The sequence below is a fragment of the Bidens hawaiensis genome, unplaced genomic scaffold, assembly GCF_021521415.1.
Source record: "Bidens hawaiensis isolate Kalapana, Puna unplaced genomic scaffold, B.hawaiensis_p1.1 tig00023789_1, whole genome shotgun sequence".
Taxonomy (NCBI): domain Eukaryota; kingdom Viridiplantae; phylum Streptophyta; class Magnoliopsida; order Asterales; family Asteraceae; genus Bidens; species Bidens hawaiensis.
In genome coordinates, this window is record NW_027493733.1 from 257576 (window position 1) to 271002 (window position 13427).

Sequence of the window (13427 nt, forward strand, 5' to 3'; positions counted from 1 at the left end):
TTCATTGTATTCTTTGGCAACTATGACATTTTAATATTATATAGCATTCATAATCCTATAAATAATCTTGTATTGCGATTTATGATTTATGTTTTTGTCAGAATAAGGACAACAAAAATTATTTTTATTTTAGCATTTTGTTTTTCAAATTTATTTTATCAATATATTGGAACCATTATGGCAAAAAGCAAAGATAATGCCAATCCAAAGCTTATGATGGATCAAGCCTAACTTGTATCATGTATATGTTCATTTTTATCAAAGAAATAAATAGGCTTTTACAGCCCACTAAATGATGGTCCACACCAGTGGCGAAGGGAAAAGTTCGTCTAAGGGGCTGACTCAAAATGTATTAAAAATTCATAATGGGCTCAAATTTTCAGCCTAAAACGAGTAAATTGACACAACGTATACAAATTTTCGGGCGAAAACGGATAAATTTATACTACTGCGTAAAAAAACACCCGGGCCCTCACTAAGCTTCGCCAATGGTCCACATAAAGTAGTAAATATTAGGGGTGAAACTGATTAAACCCAAAACAGACTCATTGTGTCAAATACATTGACTCTAACTTGCACAGACTTAAAACCGTAAAGAAAATAGGCTCCCTCAAAAGAAAAGCATTTTGTGTGTTTCGGCCTACACGGAAAAATACAAGTTGTGACACGTTACGTGCAGCTCAGTTCACCAAGTCTAGTAGCAAGTCACAATTCCGTCTACCCTATACTGAAAATACAATTCGCGACGAGTACACATGATATGATACCGGTTAATTCTACTCATATCCATAGTCTGTCACCCAAACAACATAAAAGGTACCCAACACTATCATCATAATTCATAACTAGTTAACATATCTAATTAAAAAAAAACACTGAATCCTAACAGAAAACCCATGATGCAATACACAAAAGCATACCAGTATATGCATCTTAATCATCTTGTCATCTTTTTTGTTGCTTTCTTCACTATCCCTTCAAGAATCCCATCAGTCCCAAAATTCCCAGAAAACTGTTGAGGGTCAACTGCACCCGGAAGCTTAAACGAGACCGAAAAGTGACCCGGTGGGCAAAGGTTCTGAGACTGCATTTCGAATATCTGATCAAATCTACACGCGTTTTTCTCACCGGTAACAGTTACTCCCCTTACAGATACTTTGCCATCATCTTCAACCTCACAACTGAATTCCCCTGCACCCACAAATTATGTAACAAGTATTATAGCGGTTTATATGATTATAATTATGATTGTCCAACATCACGTTATCGCTTAAAAACACGCATAAAGAACTTACTTTCATCCCTTTTAACTCCAGGAAGAGATACACGAAATAGATACGAATCTTCACATTCCCCAATGTCGATGCTTCCAATATTATGGCCAATGTGACCCTTTGTAGCACTTCCGGTTAACAAACATCCATTTTTAGTTGCACTCAACATGTTGACCAACTCTTCCTGACTCGGTTTACAAGGAAAGAATATCATATCTGACCCAAGTTCAGCCAAGTCACCCGTTTTCATCCCAGTCGGCACACGATCACCAGAACCACATACAGCTAGTGTACCAATGTTTGTCACAGAGTCCGAAACCGGAGTATTGTTAATATTATTATTACTGTTTCCAGGTGCACTACGCTTCGATGGGGTGTGAACCGTATGATTACAAGATATTGATGTTAAATCTTCATGGCATTCGACCTCCTGCAAGTCGATATTATATAAAACTTTTCCATCAACAGATGTATGACACATGGCGTCATCTTTATCCAAACAGACATCTTCAAGATTAGTCAACCTCTTAAACCTTTCAAGATAATCAGGTGCAATGTACCGGGTTTTGGGGTCACTGATGAATACAATGTTATTAATGGCTTCATATTGACCTTTGACCATTGAAACCGGGTGCAAATCTGGCGGGAAAAGATCATCAAACTGTGGGAAAGTTGGTGTTTTGGTTTTTGTAGAGATCGAAAGATTCCCGTGAAGAAATTGTTGTAGAAAAGGTAGTTTTAATATAACCGACTGATCGGCTTTTCTAAATATGTAATAATAAATTCTCTCTACTTCAACTGTTTTCATGCAAGAACCAGCTAGGTTTTTTGGGCTGTATGATGGAAGACCCTTGGCCTGTCTTTGGAAAACAGACCGTTGTGGCTCGTTTATTAGATCAGGCCCAAAATAGGTGCCCGTGATGAAATACAAGAGAAACGATTGATCATCTGTAGGTGTTGTTCTTTCACTTAACTTGTCGTCATTATCTGACGTTATGTCGATTAAATATTCTGTAACTGGGCGTACGCCCTCCATTATTCTGCAAATGGAAAACAGTTATTACAGTTAAAAACAAAATCCAAATGAAACAATGCAGGTCAAAATTGGTATACAATCTGTCACAGATTTGATAGTAAATTCAGTCTGCCTGTAGAACATAATATAAATTTCAATAACATTTTGAAAGGATCCTAATTCATCGTCAATATGAAAACAAATAGATTTGAACTCAAAATTCAACCACATGTATTTCAAATAAAAGGAGAGGACAAAACAAACCTAGTTACTCACGACATTACAATCTCTATTGACTATTGAGTGTAGGGTTGTAAACGAACCGAACGTTCAGTAGCATAGTTGTCAATAGCGCACATGGTGCCCGCTATAGCAAATAGTGTAGCAGCAGGTTAGCGTTAAGCGGTCTTTAGCGACATAATAGCATGAAATAGTGAGAAAAATCGACCATCTGATTTTTTAAAAAAATTTATTAGCTATTTTGATGGAGTACTTCAATGTAAAACATTTTAAAAAATTTGATTATTTTTATCGCTAAACATCAAATAGTGCCCGCTATTTCATCGCTATCGCTACATAGCTAATAGATAGGTTGTCACTATTGACAAGTATGTTCGGTAGGAAGTTCGTTTAATAGATGAAACGAACATGAACAAGCAACTTCGTTCGATTAACTAAATGAGTGGGCCCATGTTCATTCAATTGCATTGGTTCAACGTTCGATAATGTGTTCGTTTATGATCATTAATGTTTGTTCATTTAATATTTTTTAATTAATTACTTTTATAATCTTATATCATATAGATTTAAGCAAAATTAGTAACTATCAAACTTGGTAGCCGAACCGAAGCGAAGCGAAGCGGTTGTTTGTGTTCATTTACAGCCCTAATTGAGTAGATGTAGAGGATTTTGATTATTTTAATCACAACCCACAATTTGTCATATTACGAATGATAAGAAAACAAATTAAGACAATAATAAATAAAAGTAGAAAACATGAATGCATGTTAAAATGCGAGTCCGATTTGATATATTAGTCGAATTATTATTATTATTAATAGCAGCAAGTGATAGATAGAAAGAAAGGGGGGTAAATCTGACCTTCAATTTAAGGGTGAATTGATAGTTAGGGTTCAGTGGCTGAGGGATTGTGAACTCCGGTGGTGGAGCATTGCTTTGCTGCTGCTGCTGCTGCCGGCAGGTGGAAGGAACCGTATTTATTTATTTATTTATTGAGTAAATAATAAGCAAGCAAGCAAGCAGTTGGACTACGTGGATGCTTTGGCCTTTATTTAACCCGTTCATAAATAAAGAAGCCTAGTATTTTCTTTGTTTCTCTTTTGTCGTATTTTATTATTGAGTTTAGTTTAATTTATCATTGATAATAATCATATCTATACTCTATATAAAACATGAGTGAGTGACCTCTTAAATATTAAGAGGTATCAAACTCAATGTTTTATGTACAACACATAATACATCAAAAATATAAAAATTAAGGGTAATTAAGTCTTTTCATTCCTTTAAAATATACTTATAACTTTGGTCCCTCAATTTCACTACTTTTTTTGTAAATTTAGATAATAGTTACACATACGCCCCCTAATTCAAAATCAACTACCCATTGACTTTTTAACGGCCATATCTTTTCACACGTTAATATTTTTCTTAAAATAACTACATCATAAAAACAAGTATTTTATTCTCTTTAACTTGAGTATGATATTGCTATAGTTTTTTAGTTTTAAAAAGTTAACATGTTACGCGATTACCGTGTAGAACTGGTAACAGGTCAAGTCGGGTGAGCTTGGGTCATTTGTAAAAGTGGATTAGGGTCAGAACAAGTCGATACAAGAAAAATGGTTAATTTGGTTCGGGTTTGAGTAGATAGGGGCTACGTCAGACCGATGTCGAGTCGGAACGAGTTTAGGGCCAAAACGGGTTGGTTTACAAAAGTGATTTATTTGAAATTACTGTATATTTCGGGTTTGCTTCTTGATTTTCGTCACCAGTTACGTAGATGCCGTTGTTTACATGTACCGGGGCCCATAAACGTGTGTTCAACACCACGTAACGCACATAACCAAATCTTGGTAAGCGCTCAACATAGCGCCCTGCACCGGTAATCGTTATGAATTACACGCGTGGTGTTGGTTAAGCATGTTTTAATGTCAGTAACGTGCATTCCGGGCTGGTTACACGTGTTCAATCTTCGATTGCACGCAACTGGCTTTGCACGAGTTACGTGTCAAATTTCGAGCTACATGTATACTGTCTCAGATGACGTATGTACTGGCACATACTATACGTTCAATGTCGAGTTGCGTGCACACCCCGCTGCATTACGCGGACACTTTGCTAGTGTTATAATAAATACAACATTAGGAACTGCCTCTGGCGAATTTAATGTGGACTCTGGTATGTGTTTGGTTAAAAATCCTCTTTGCGATAAGAATTACTTTGGTAAAGGGAATGGACGGTTTTTCTTATCACTTTCTGGAACCTATGAAAGAGTAGGAACGAGGTGTTATTCAATAACAAGTGTTTCTGGGAAGAATAATATTGGAGATGATTAAAGAATATATCTCTCGTTGGCTTAATGCTAGATCCACATTGTACCGTTAATCATGTAATTGATGTAATTTTTCTATACCTTATTGTATGTTTTGTTTGGGCTCGTGTTTGGTTCCGTTTTGGACATTGTTTATAATACATAGCCGTTCAAAAATAAATAAATGCATTAGAAAATCATAAAGGTCGTGTATTTGGATATATTTTATATTATATGAGTTGTGTAACATTAAGAAACATCAACTATGTCCTGAAGGTTATTAAATTGGTGTGTTGACTAAACGTCTAGACTACACAATGAGTCATATTTAAACTAACAATCCATATAGGATCTGACGAAAATTTATATATTTTCAAAAGCTTTCAAAAACGATTTAGACGCATACTAGTTGATAGATGTGATTATCTATAAGATTGAAGTAATATTCAGACGATTAAAGGTTTAACACGTGCTTCTTTGTCATCAAGGTATACATTAGCCATATACGATGATAATACATGAATGTTTTATTACATGAGATACTATATATAAAAGAATGTTCAAACATGACTATATAAATATATGCCTTGAAAATTAAGTAACTTCGAAAATTCTGTAAAACGTTCTTCCACGCAATAAACTAAGTTTTATCACTAAAACTTTTTAAATGTTTAATAGTAAGTAATAAAAATCTATATTAATTTGATTCTAACCACAAGACAATTTTAAGTGCTTTCATTCACATCTCTTCTCTATGTGTAACGAATGTTTTTACCATATGATTAAGGGGTCAAGTTATTCTACAAACAGAAACAAAAATGAAAAAAAATTGTAATCACACGAAAAAACCCCTTAAAAAAATTAAAAATAAATATATAAATAAATCATAACTCAAAATATAATAAAAAACATAAAAAGTAAAAACACAAAAATGTTTTCACCGTCTTTCTCGTTTTCATAAAAAATAGAAAAAATAAAAACAATAAAAACAATGGTAAGTGAAAAAAGTCGTCGTGTCTTTTTGTTTATCATTGTGTTTTGTGTTTATTTTCGTCATTAATTGTGTCTTTTTTCCTTAACGTTGTGTCTTTTTTTCTTTATATTGTGTTATATTACTCAACAGTGTGCTATATTTTGTTTGACATTGTGTTATATTTTGCGATCTATTGTGTCTTTTGTTCATCTTCGTCATTTTGTCTTTAATCACACCATTGTGTCTTTTCGTCAAATTTTTTTGTATATTTTTTTCTGAACGGAAATGATGCTGGAAACATTTTAGTTTTTTTATTTTTTTTGTTTTTTATTTATATTTTGAGTTATGATTTTTCTTTATTTTATTTTTAAAAAAGTTTTTTTGTATGGTCAAAAAACATTTTCACACTTCTCATTTTTGTCTTGCTTTATATTTTAACTTTAACCATGATTAAAATTATGTAACAAGATGGTTATATGGAAAGTTGGGAAATGTAGGAGAATAACCATTCACACATCGTCTTCTCCATCATGTACGAACATGTGTACATAGAATAATTGCATTGTATAGAACAATAATAAAGAAGAAAAGAGGCAATTAGCGTGCAGAGAAAACCTCAAGTTACACATTGTTAGAAAGAAATGATCAGGTTAAACTGAGCTTATAAAGGATAGGTGGGCCAGAATCCTTTCTTATGGGTTGACACGTGTTAAGTCTAAAACCATTGTGTTGGTCCCACTTAGAGCATCCACAACGGGATGCATACCCCAAGGTCCGATCCCATGTGGCAACAGACGAACGTGGAGGGAGCCGTTGTGGAGTATTGAAGACTGTTGCAGGTCCAGCAAACCTGCAACGGACTTGAAGCGTGGGTCCCTCCTCTCTCATACAGACGTGCTTGGTGGGCCATAACATCTTCATCCTCTCCGATTCTCACTCCTTTGAAGAAATACCATAAGAGGCATTTCATCTTCACTGTGATTTGATTTATGGGGTAGATCGATTTATGTTCGCTGCCAACGGTTTGAATCGATCTATATAGAATATTTTATGGCGACAGGTTTGAATCAATAAATTTGGATCCGGAATATCCAGCGAAACGTCGATAAGGGTTTTCAGATCTGAGATGAAAATGAAAAAGGTAAAGAAGTGGTGACGGTTGGTTTGTAACTTTGTATGTGATTTAATATAAAATTTATTATATTAAAAGTTATTATTTGATTAAATATAAAAGATAATATATTGTAGGGTTAAGTTATTCTACAAATGGGAATAAAAATGAGAAGAAAGAGAAGCCATAGTTAATTGACATGTGTCAAATATGGACCAAAGTAAAAAGAGTATAAAAGTAATATTACACATTTTCTTTCTCTACATGCAAGTCACATGTTAATTCCCCTATCATTTTTAAACGTTTATAACTTTTTCATATGATAATTTTTTTAAAAAATAAAATTCACCATAATAACAAGCGTTTTTTTACCTTTAATATGAGTATAATTTTGTTATATAAGAATAAAAATAATTTACGCCATTGTGTCTTTTTGCTTATCATTGTGTCTTTTTTCGTCATTGTGTCTTTCTGTTTATTATTGTGTTTTTTCACCATTGTGTCTTTCAACTGATTATTGTGTTTTTTTTAAATACTAATAACACCGTTGTGTAATAATATATATATATATATATATATATATATATAATGAAAAATACCAACACATTATCTAATATATAAAACACAATGATGAATACATATTCCGCAATAACATGAAACGTAAGACACAATGATAAATACATATAACACAATGACCTTAAACGTAAGACACAATGGTAAATACATATAACACAATGACCTTAAACGTAAGACACAATGATAAATACATATGACACAATGACCTTAAACGTAAGACACAATGGTAAATACATATGACACAATGACCTTCGACGTAAGACACAATGGTAAATACATATAGTACAATGACTTTAAACGTAAGACACAATGGTAAATACATATAACACAATGACCTTAAACGTAATACATAATGGTATATACATATAACACAATGACCTTAAACGTAAGACACAATGGTAAATACATATAACACAATGACCTTATGTGACATCTGCCCCGATCCGACCCGACCCAGGTACCCGTTTCTCTGACCCGATCTCTCTTTTATTATTTAATATTTATACTTGTATTTTATTTTTTAATAATAATATATATTTCCTGCCCGCCTCTTTCTCCCTCTTTCTTTCCGCCGTCCCCTCCCTCTTCCTTCTCTCTTTCCGCCTTCTCTTCCCTCTTGTCCTTTGGTTCTTTCCGCCTAAGGATGTCTGCAGCTCCACGCGCCAGACTCCTTACATGGAAGCCTGCGTGAAGACATCTTGTTCCTGCGATGCGTGAAGAGAACTCTTCTCGCAGCGCGCTAAGAATGCATGTTCTTCCCGCAATGCGCTAAGAATGCATGTTCTTCCCGCAATGCGCTAAGAATGTATGTTCTTCCCGCGATGCGCTTAGAATTCTTGTTCTTCACGCAGCACGCTAAGGATTTGTGATTCTTCCCGCAGTGCGCTAAGGATTGTTGTGCCAGCCTTCGCGCTCGCGCACTCAGCCTTCCCGCGCTTAACCCTTGTATCTTCTGTTTAAATCTAGCCGTTTGCTTTTGTGTTGTCTTATCTTTTGAGCTGTTGACCTAATCTGCTTTATGTCTGAATAGTTACTTTCGGCGCAGCATGCGTACCAACCCCCATTGGTTGGTAGAAAAAGTGACTGACATTATCTTTTGAAATCTGCTTTTGCCATGCTTGACCAGTACCTTTATCTGAACCGCCCATGCCTGTTACTGTTCCCTGTCAGCTTTATCTTGCCCCCTGCAGCTGCCATATCTTTTGATATCTTTTGCTTTTGGATTCTTATGCTTTTTGATATCTTTTGCTTTTTGAAATCTTTTCCCCTTTTCTAGGATTGTGTTCCCTAGGGTTTCTCTATAAATAATAGTATTATTTTTCCTAACACATCACACACAAAACACTTAATCTCTCCTGTTCTCTTGCTCCTTGCTCTCTCTGCCGTCTTCCTCTCTGCCTCCGTCTTCCTCCTTGTTCTTCCTGCTTTTCCGGTAATATATATATATTATATATAATAGATTACTTATTAATTATGCTAACTTATAATCAAGACTTAAAACCAATCGTTAAAACAATAATCTTTAATTATAGGTTAACTTTGCTTGTTTAAGAGTTGATTCTTGCATATCTATCACCGCATCGTTTATCAAGTGAGTTATCTCGTATCTAATCCCTTTTTATTTTAAATGCTTTGGGATGTTCATGTGTTCATACAAAACTTGAGTCTTAAACTTGTTTATGAACTTTAGTCGCGCAGTATCCCATGTGTTGAGGACGTTTACTTGGCTGTTTATTTGTATGTGTGTATCATTAACCGCTTTGTTCGGCCTATTCCGCAGTTCCGTTGGTACCATTAGTTGAACACGGGAGACCTATCGTTTACGGTTTTCTTTGTTTACACTTGCACAGATGTTTTCTCGTTTTTATGCTCAATTGGGAGCATGGATTGAACTATGATCTATGAACTATCTTAGGCTTGATCACAATCTGATTACACCCTTGTTAAACTCTAGACATACACGTGTTGCGCGCAGATTTACTGTGATTATCTATGATTATCTATTAAACTTGATTTCTCACCAACACGCAAGTGTTTGACGTTTATTTTAACACATGTTCAGGTTTGCAGTAGCTGTTTTGGAGCTTGTGGACACGTAGGACGTTTTTACTTTTGGACCTAGAATTAAAATGTATCAAGACAAGTTAATGTTGTTTGAATGTTATAATTTATAATATATTGATTTATGTTTGATTTATGTTCTTTATTTTCCCCGCTGCGCGTGCGCGATAAAATGTGTATTAATAAATATTGACACCAATAGTGTCGCGAGTAATGAAGCAATATGTGGCGCCCCGATGTATAATCCGCCTTTGGTCGGGGTGTTACAGATTGGTATCAGAGCTCGTTGACTTTAGGATAGGTGGTTAGACGTAACGGCCTAGAATACCTAAGAGTCCCTTCTCGCGCATGAGAGAAATCTCATGATTGCGCGCTTATTGTTAATTACTCGTTATTTATGAATATGCTCGCGCTTGCGCAGTATATGATTTTATTCCGCGATATTTCGACTTTTGTTGAATTTCGATTTTTATTGATTTTACTTACATATTCGTTTGTTGGGGTTGAAAATCCGAAAAGTCATGGTGATACATGAATAGTTGATTTTCAATTTCCATTTACGATTATGTTCTGAGGTTGGAGACTTGAAAAGTCATGGTGATACATGAATTGTCAACCTCCAACACTCATTTTCTTGTATGTTTTATATTGAGGATTGAAAAGTCATGGTGATACATGAATCGTCAATCTCCAATACTCGTTTGCTCGTATATTTTAAATCGGGAATTCAGAAAGTCATGGTGATACGTGAATTGTCGGTTCTTGATTCGAATTTGTTACCTTTATTAAGTCTGCATTTAGGATCATTTATTTTACTTTAACTTTTGATAGTATCTAACTCCGTGAAACCAAGCTTTATAAGATTAAAACTTTGCGCTAAAACCAAGATATTAACTAAAATTAAAATTTTTATAGAATGCCTCCGCTATCTCGCCGATTTCAGAGAAGAGAAGCCTCGCGCATGCGTAGACAGCAACGTTCCCAGGAAATGGCCGCCGCGATAGCCCAAGCTTTGAGCCAAAACAATGCTAATACCTCCAGTTATAACATTAAGTCCTTTAATGCGGGTAACCCTCCGAAGTTCACAGGTCTTGAAGGAGCCACCGTGATGCTCCAATGGCTTGAGAAGATTGAAAACACTTTCCTCCATACCCAATGCCCCTCAGAAAGACGAACCCTATATGCTTCCAGTGTCCTGGAATCCAGAGCGCTTACATGGTGGAATGGAGTAGCTCATGCGCGTGGCGCAGAGGCTGCTTCTAGCATGACATGGGAGGAATTCAAGGAAATTCTTACGCGAGAATTCTGCCCTCCCAACGAAGTTAAGCGCCTGGAGGAAGAATTCTGGAACTTGAAGCAATACAGCGGTGAAGCGCGCGAGTACGCGACGCGCTTCCACGAGCTAAGCTTACTGGTCCCTCACCTTGTTACCCCTTCCCGCCGAGCCATCGAGAAATTCCTTGGGGGTCTCCTCATGGAAATTCAAGATTCTGTATGGGCCAGAAACCCAGTTACCCTCTCTGACGCCATCGAATTGGCCGCTGTGCTCAGCGACAACCATGTCAGAGCAGGAACCCTGTTCCTGCGGGGAACTGAGAAGACCAAACCCACCAAGACTGTCCCTGAACCAACAGAAACCAAACCAGAACCCTCAAACCATAACCAGAAACGTAGGCGCAGACAAGCCTATGCGCTTACCAACCCGCCCATTGTCCAACAACCCATTTATCAACCTCCAGTTTACGCGCCTAACCCACTGTCAACCTACCCAGCACCTCCTATAGTCCACAACTATGCCTTAACCAATCCCGCACTCCCTGCCCCGCCAACTAAGAAACCTTACACAGGAAACCAACCCTTTTGCCCAACCTGTAGACTTCATCACCCACCTCAAGTCCCGTGTCGACAATGTAACCGATGTGGCCGCGTAGGTCACTCCGTTGAGTACTGTAGAACCCCTCCCTCCAATCCGATTGCGCCAACACCACCAGCCTACCCGCAGAACCCACAGCCAACTTACCAAAACCCACGACCCAGATCGTGCTTTAACTGCGGTGATCCAAGTCATTTCCGGAACGCGTGCCCAAGGCTACAAGTTCAGATTACTCAAGCGAATCCGGTGAACCAAATTTCGAACCAAGTGACGCGTGGCCGAGCCTTTAACATAACCGCGCACCAAGCGCAAGCGAATAACGACGTAGTTAATGGTACATTTTTGCTTAACGGATTTTATGCATCTATGCTTTTTGATACTGGCGCCGATCGAAGTTTTATCTCTCGCGCCTTCGAGCAGAAGCTTGCGCGACCGCGCGATGACTTAAAAGAAGATTTTTCAGTTGAATTGGCTAATGGCGAAACTGTTTTAATAAACTCGGTAATTAAAGATTGCACGCTTAACCTTAACGAAAACGATTTTCTGATCGACCTCATCCCTATGCCTCTTGGAAGCTTTGATGTTATCATTGGTATGGACTGGCTCTCGAAGAATCGCGCCGAAGTTATTTGCGCCAAGAAATTGATTCGCATACCTCGAGAAAATGGTGATCTTCATATCTACGGCGAAAAACCCTCCAGTGGTCTTAAACTTATGTCTTGCGCCGAAGCCCAAAGACTCATGCGGAAGAAGTGTATTGCATTTCTAGCCCATGTGGTTAAACCCGATGAAGGAAAGAAGCTTCGCGATATCCCTGTTGTGCGTGATTTTCCTGAAGTTTTTCCTGATGATCTTCCTGGTATCCCTCCCGCTCGTGAAGTCGAGTTTCGTGTTGATCTTGTCCCTGGTGCTTCCCCCGTTGCTAAATCTCCTTACCGTCTTGCACCCGCTGAGATGCAAGAATTGGCCAGCCAACTCCAAGAGTTGACTGCTAAAGGATTCATTCGCCCTAGCTCTTCGCCCTGGGGTGCTCCGGTGTTGTTCGTTAAAAAGAAAGATGGATCGTTTCGCATGTGTATTGATTACCGCGAGTTGAACAAACTCACCATTAAAAACCGGTATCCCTTACCGCGTATTGACGACCTCTTTGATCAACTCCAAGGTGCCTCCTGTTTCTCGAAGATCGATCTCCGTTCTGGTTATCATCAGTTGCGTATCCGCGATGAAGATGTTCCGAAGACTGCTTTTCGTACTCGTTATGGCCATTTTGAATTCTTGGTCATGTCCTTCGGTCTAACCAACGCACCCGCCGTTTTCATGAATCTTATGAATCGGGTGTGTAGGCCTTTCTTGGATAAATTCGTGATCGTGTTTATCGATGATGTTCTGGTGTATTCTAAGACCAAGACCGAGCATGAGCAACATCTCCGATTGGTATTGCAAAAGCTTAGAGCCGAGCAACTCTATGCTAAGCTTTCCAAGTGTGAATTTTGGTCTGATGAAGTACAGTTTCTTGGTCATGTTGTAAACAAGATGGGTATTCATGTCGACCCATCCAAGATTGAAGCAATCAAGAACTGGATTACGCCATCCTCTCCTTCTGAGATCCGTTCCTTTCTGGGCTTAGCTGGTTATTACCGGCGCTTTATTTCGAACTTCTCGAAGATCGCTTTGCCTTTAACAGCTCTGACGCACAAAGGTAAACCATATATTTGGGGCTCGAAGCAAGAAGAAGCCTTTCTGACGCTCAAGCGTTTGTTGTGTGAAGCTCCTGTTCTTGCGCTACCTGAGGGTAATGATGATTTTGTCGTGTATTGCGATGCATCCAACCAAGGTCTCGGTTGTGTTCTTATGCAACGAGGCAAGGTTATCGCTTACGCATCAAGGCAACTTAAGGTTCATGAAAAGAATTATACAACTCACGACCTCGAGCTTGGTGCAGTTGTTTTTGCCTTGAAGATCTGGAGACACTACCTTTATGGTACTAAGTGTA

At 37.6% G+C, this 13427-nt stretch overlaps 1 protein-coding gene across 1 annotated transcript; it reads right to left on the bottom strand.

The window, feature by feature from the left end:
- Positions 1-753: 753 nt before the first annotated feature.
- On the bottom strand, positions 754-3470 carry LOC143567987 (increased DNA methylation 2-like). Its single transcript, XM_077054253.1, has 3 exons — positions 3391-3470; positions 1296-2314; positions 754-1191 (listed from the first exon to the last, which is right to left on the bottom strand). The coding sequence occupies exons 2-3, from the start codon at positions 2308-2310 to the stop codon at positions 938-940; spliced, it is 1269 nt and encodes a 422-aa protein (XP_076910368.1). The 5' UTR covers positions 2311-2314; positions 3391-3470; the 3' UTR covers positions 754-937.
- Positions 3471-13427: the final 9957 nt, after the last annotated feature.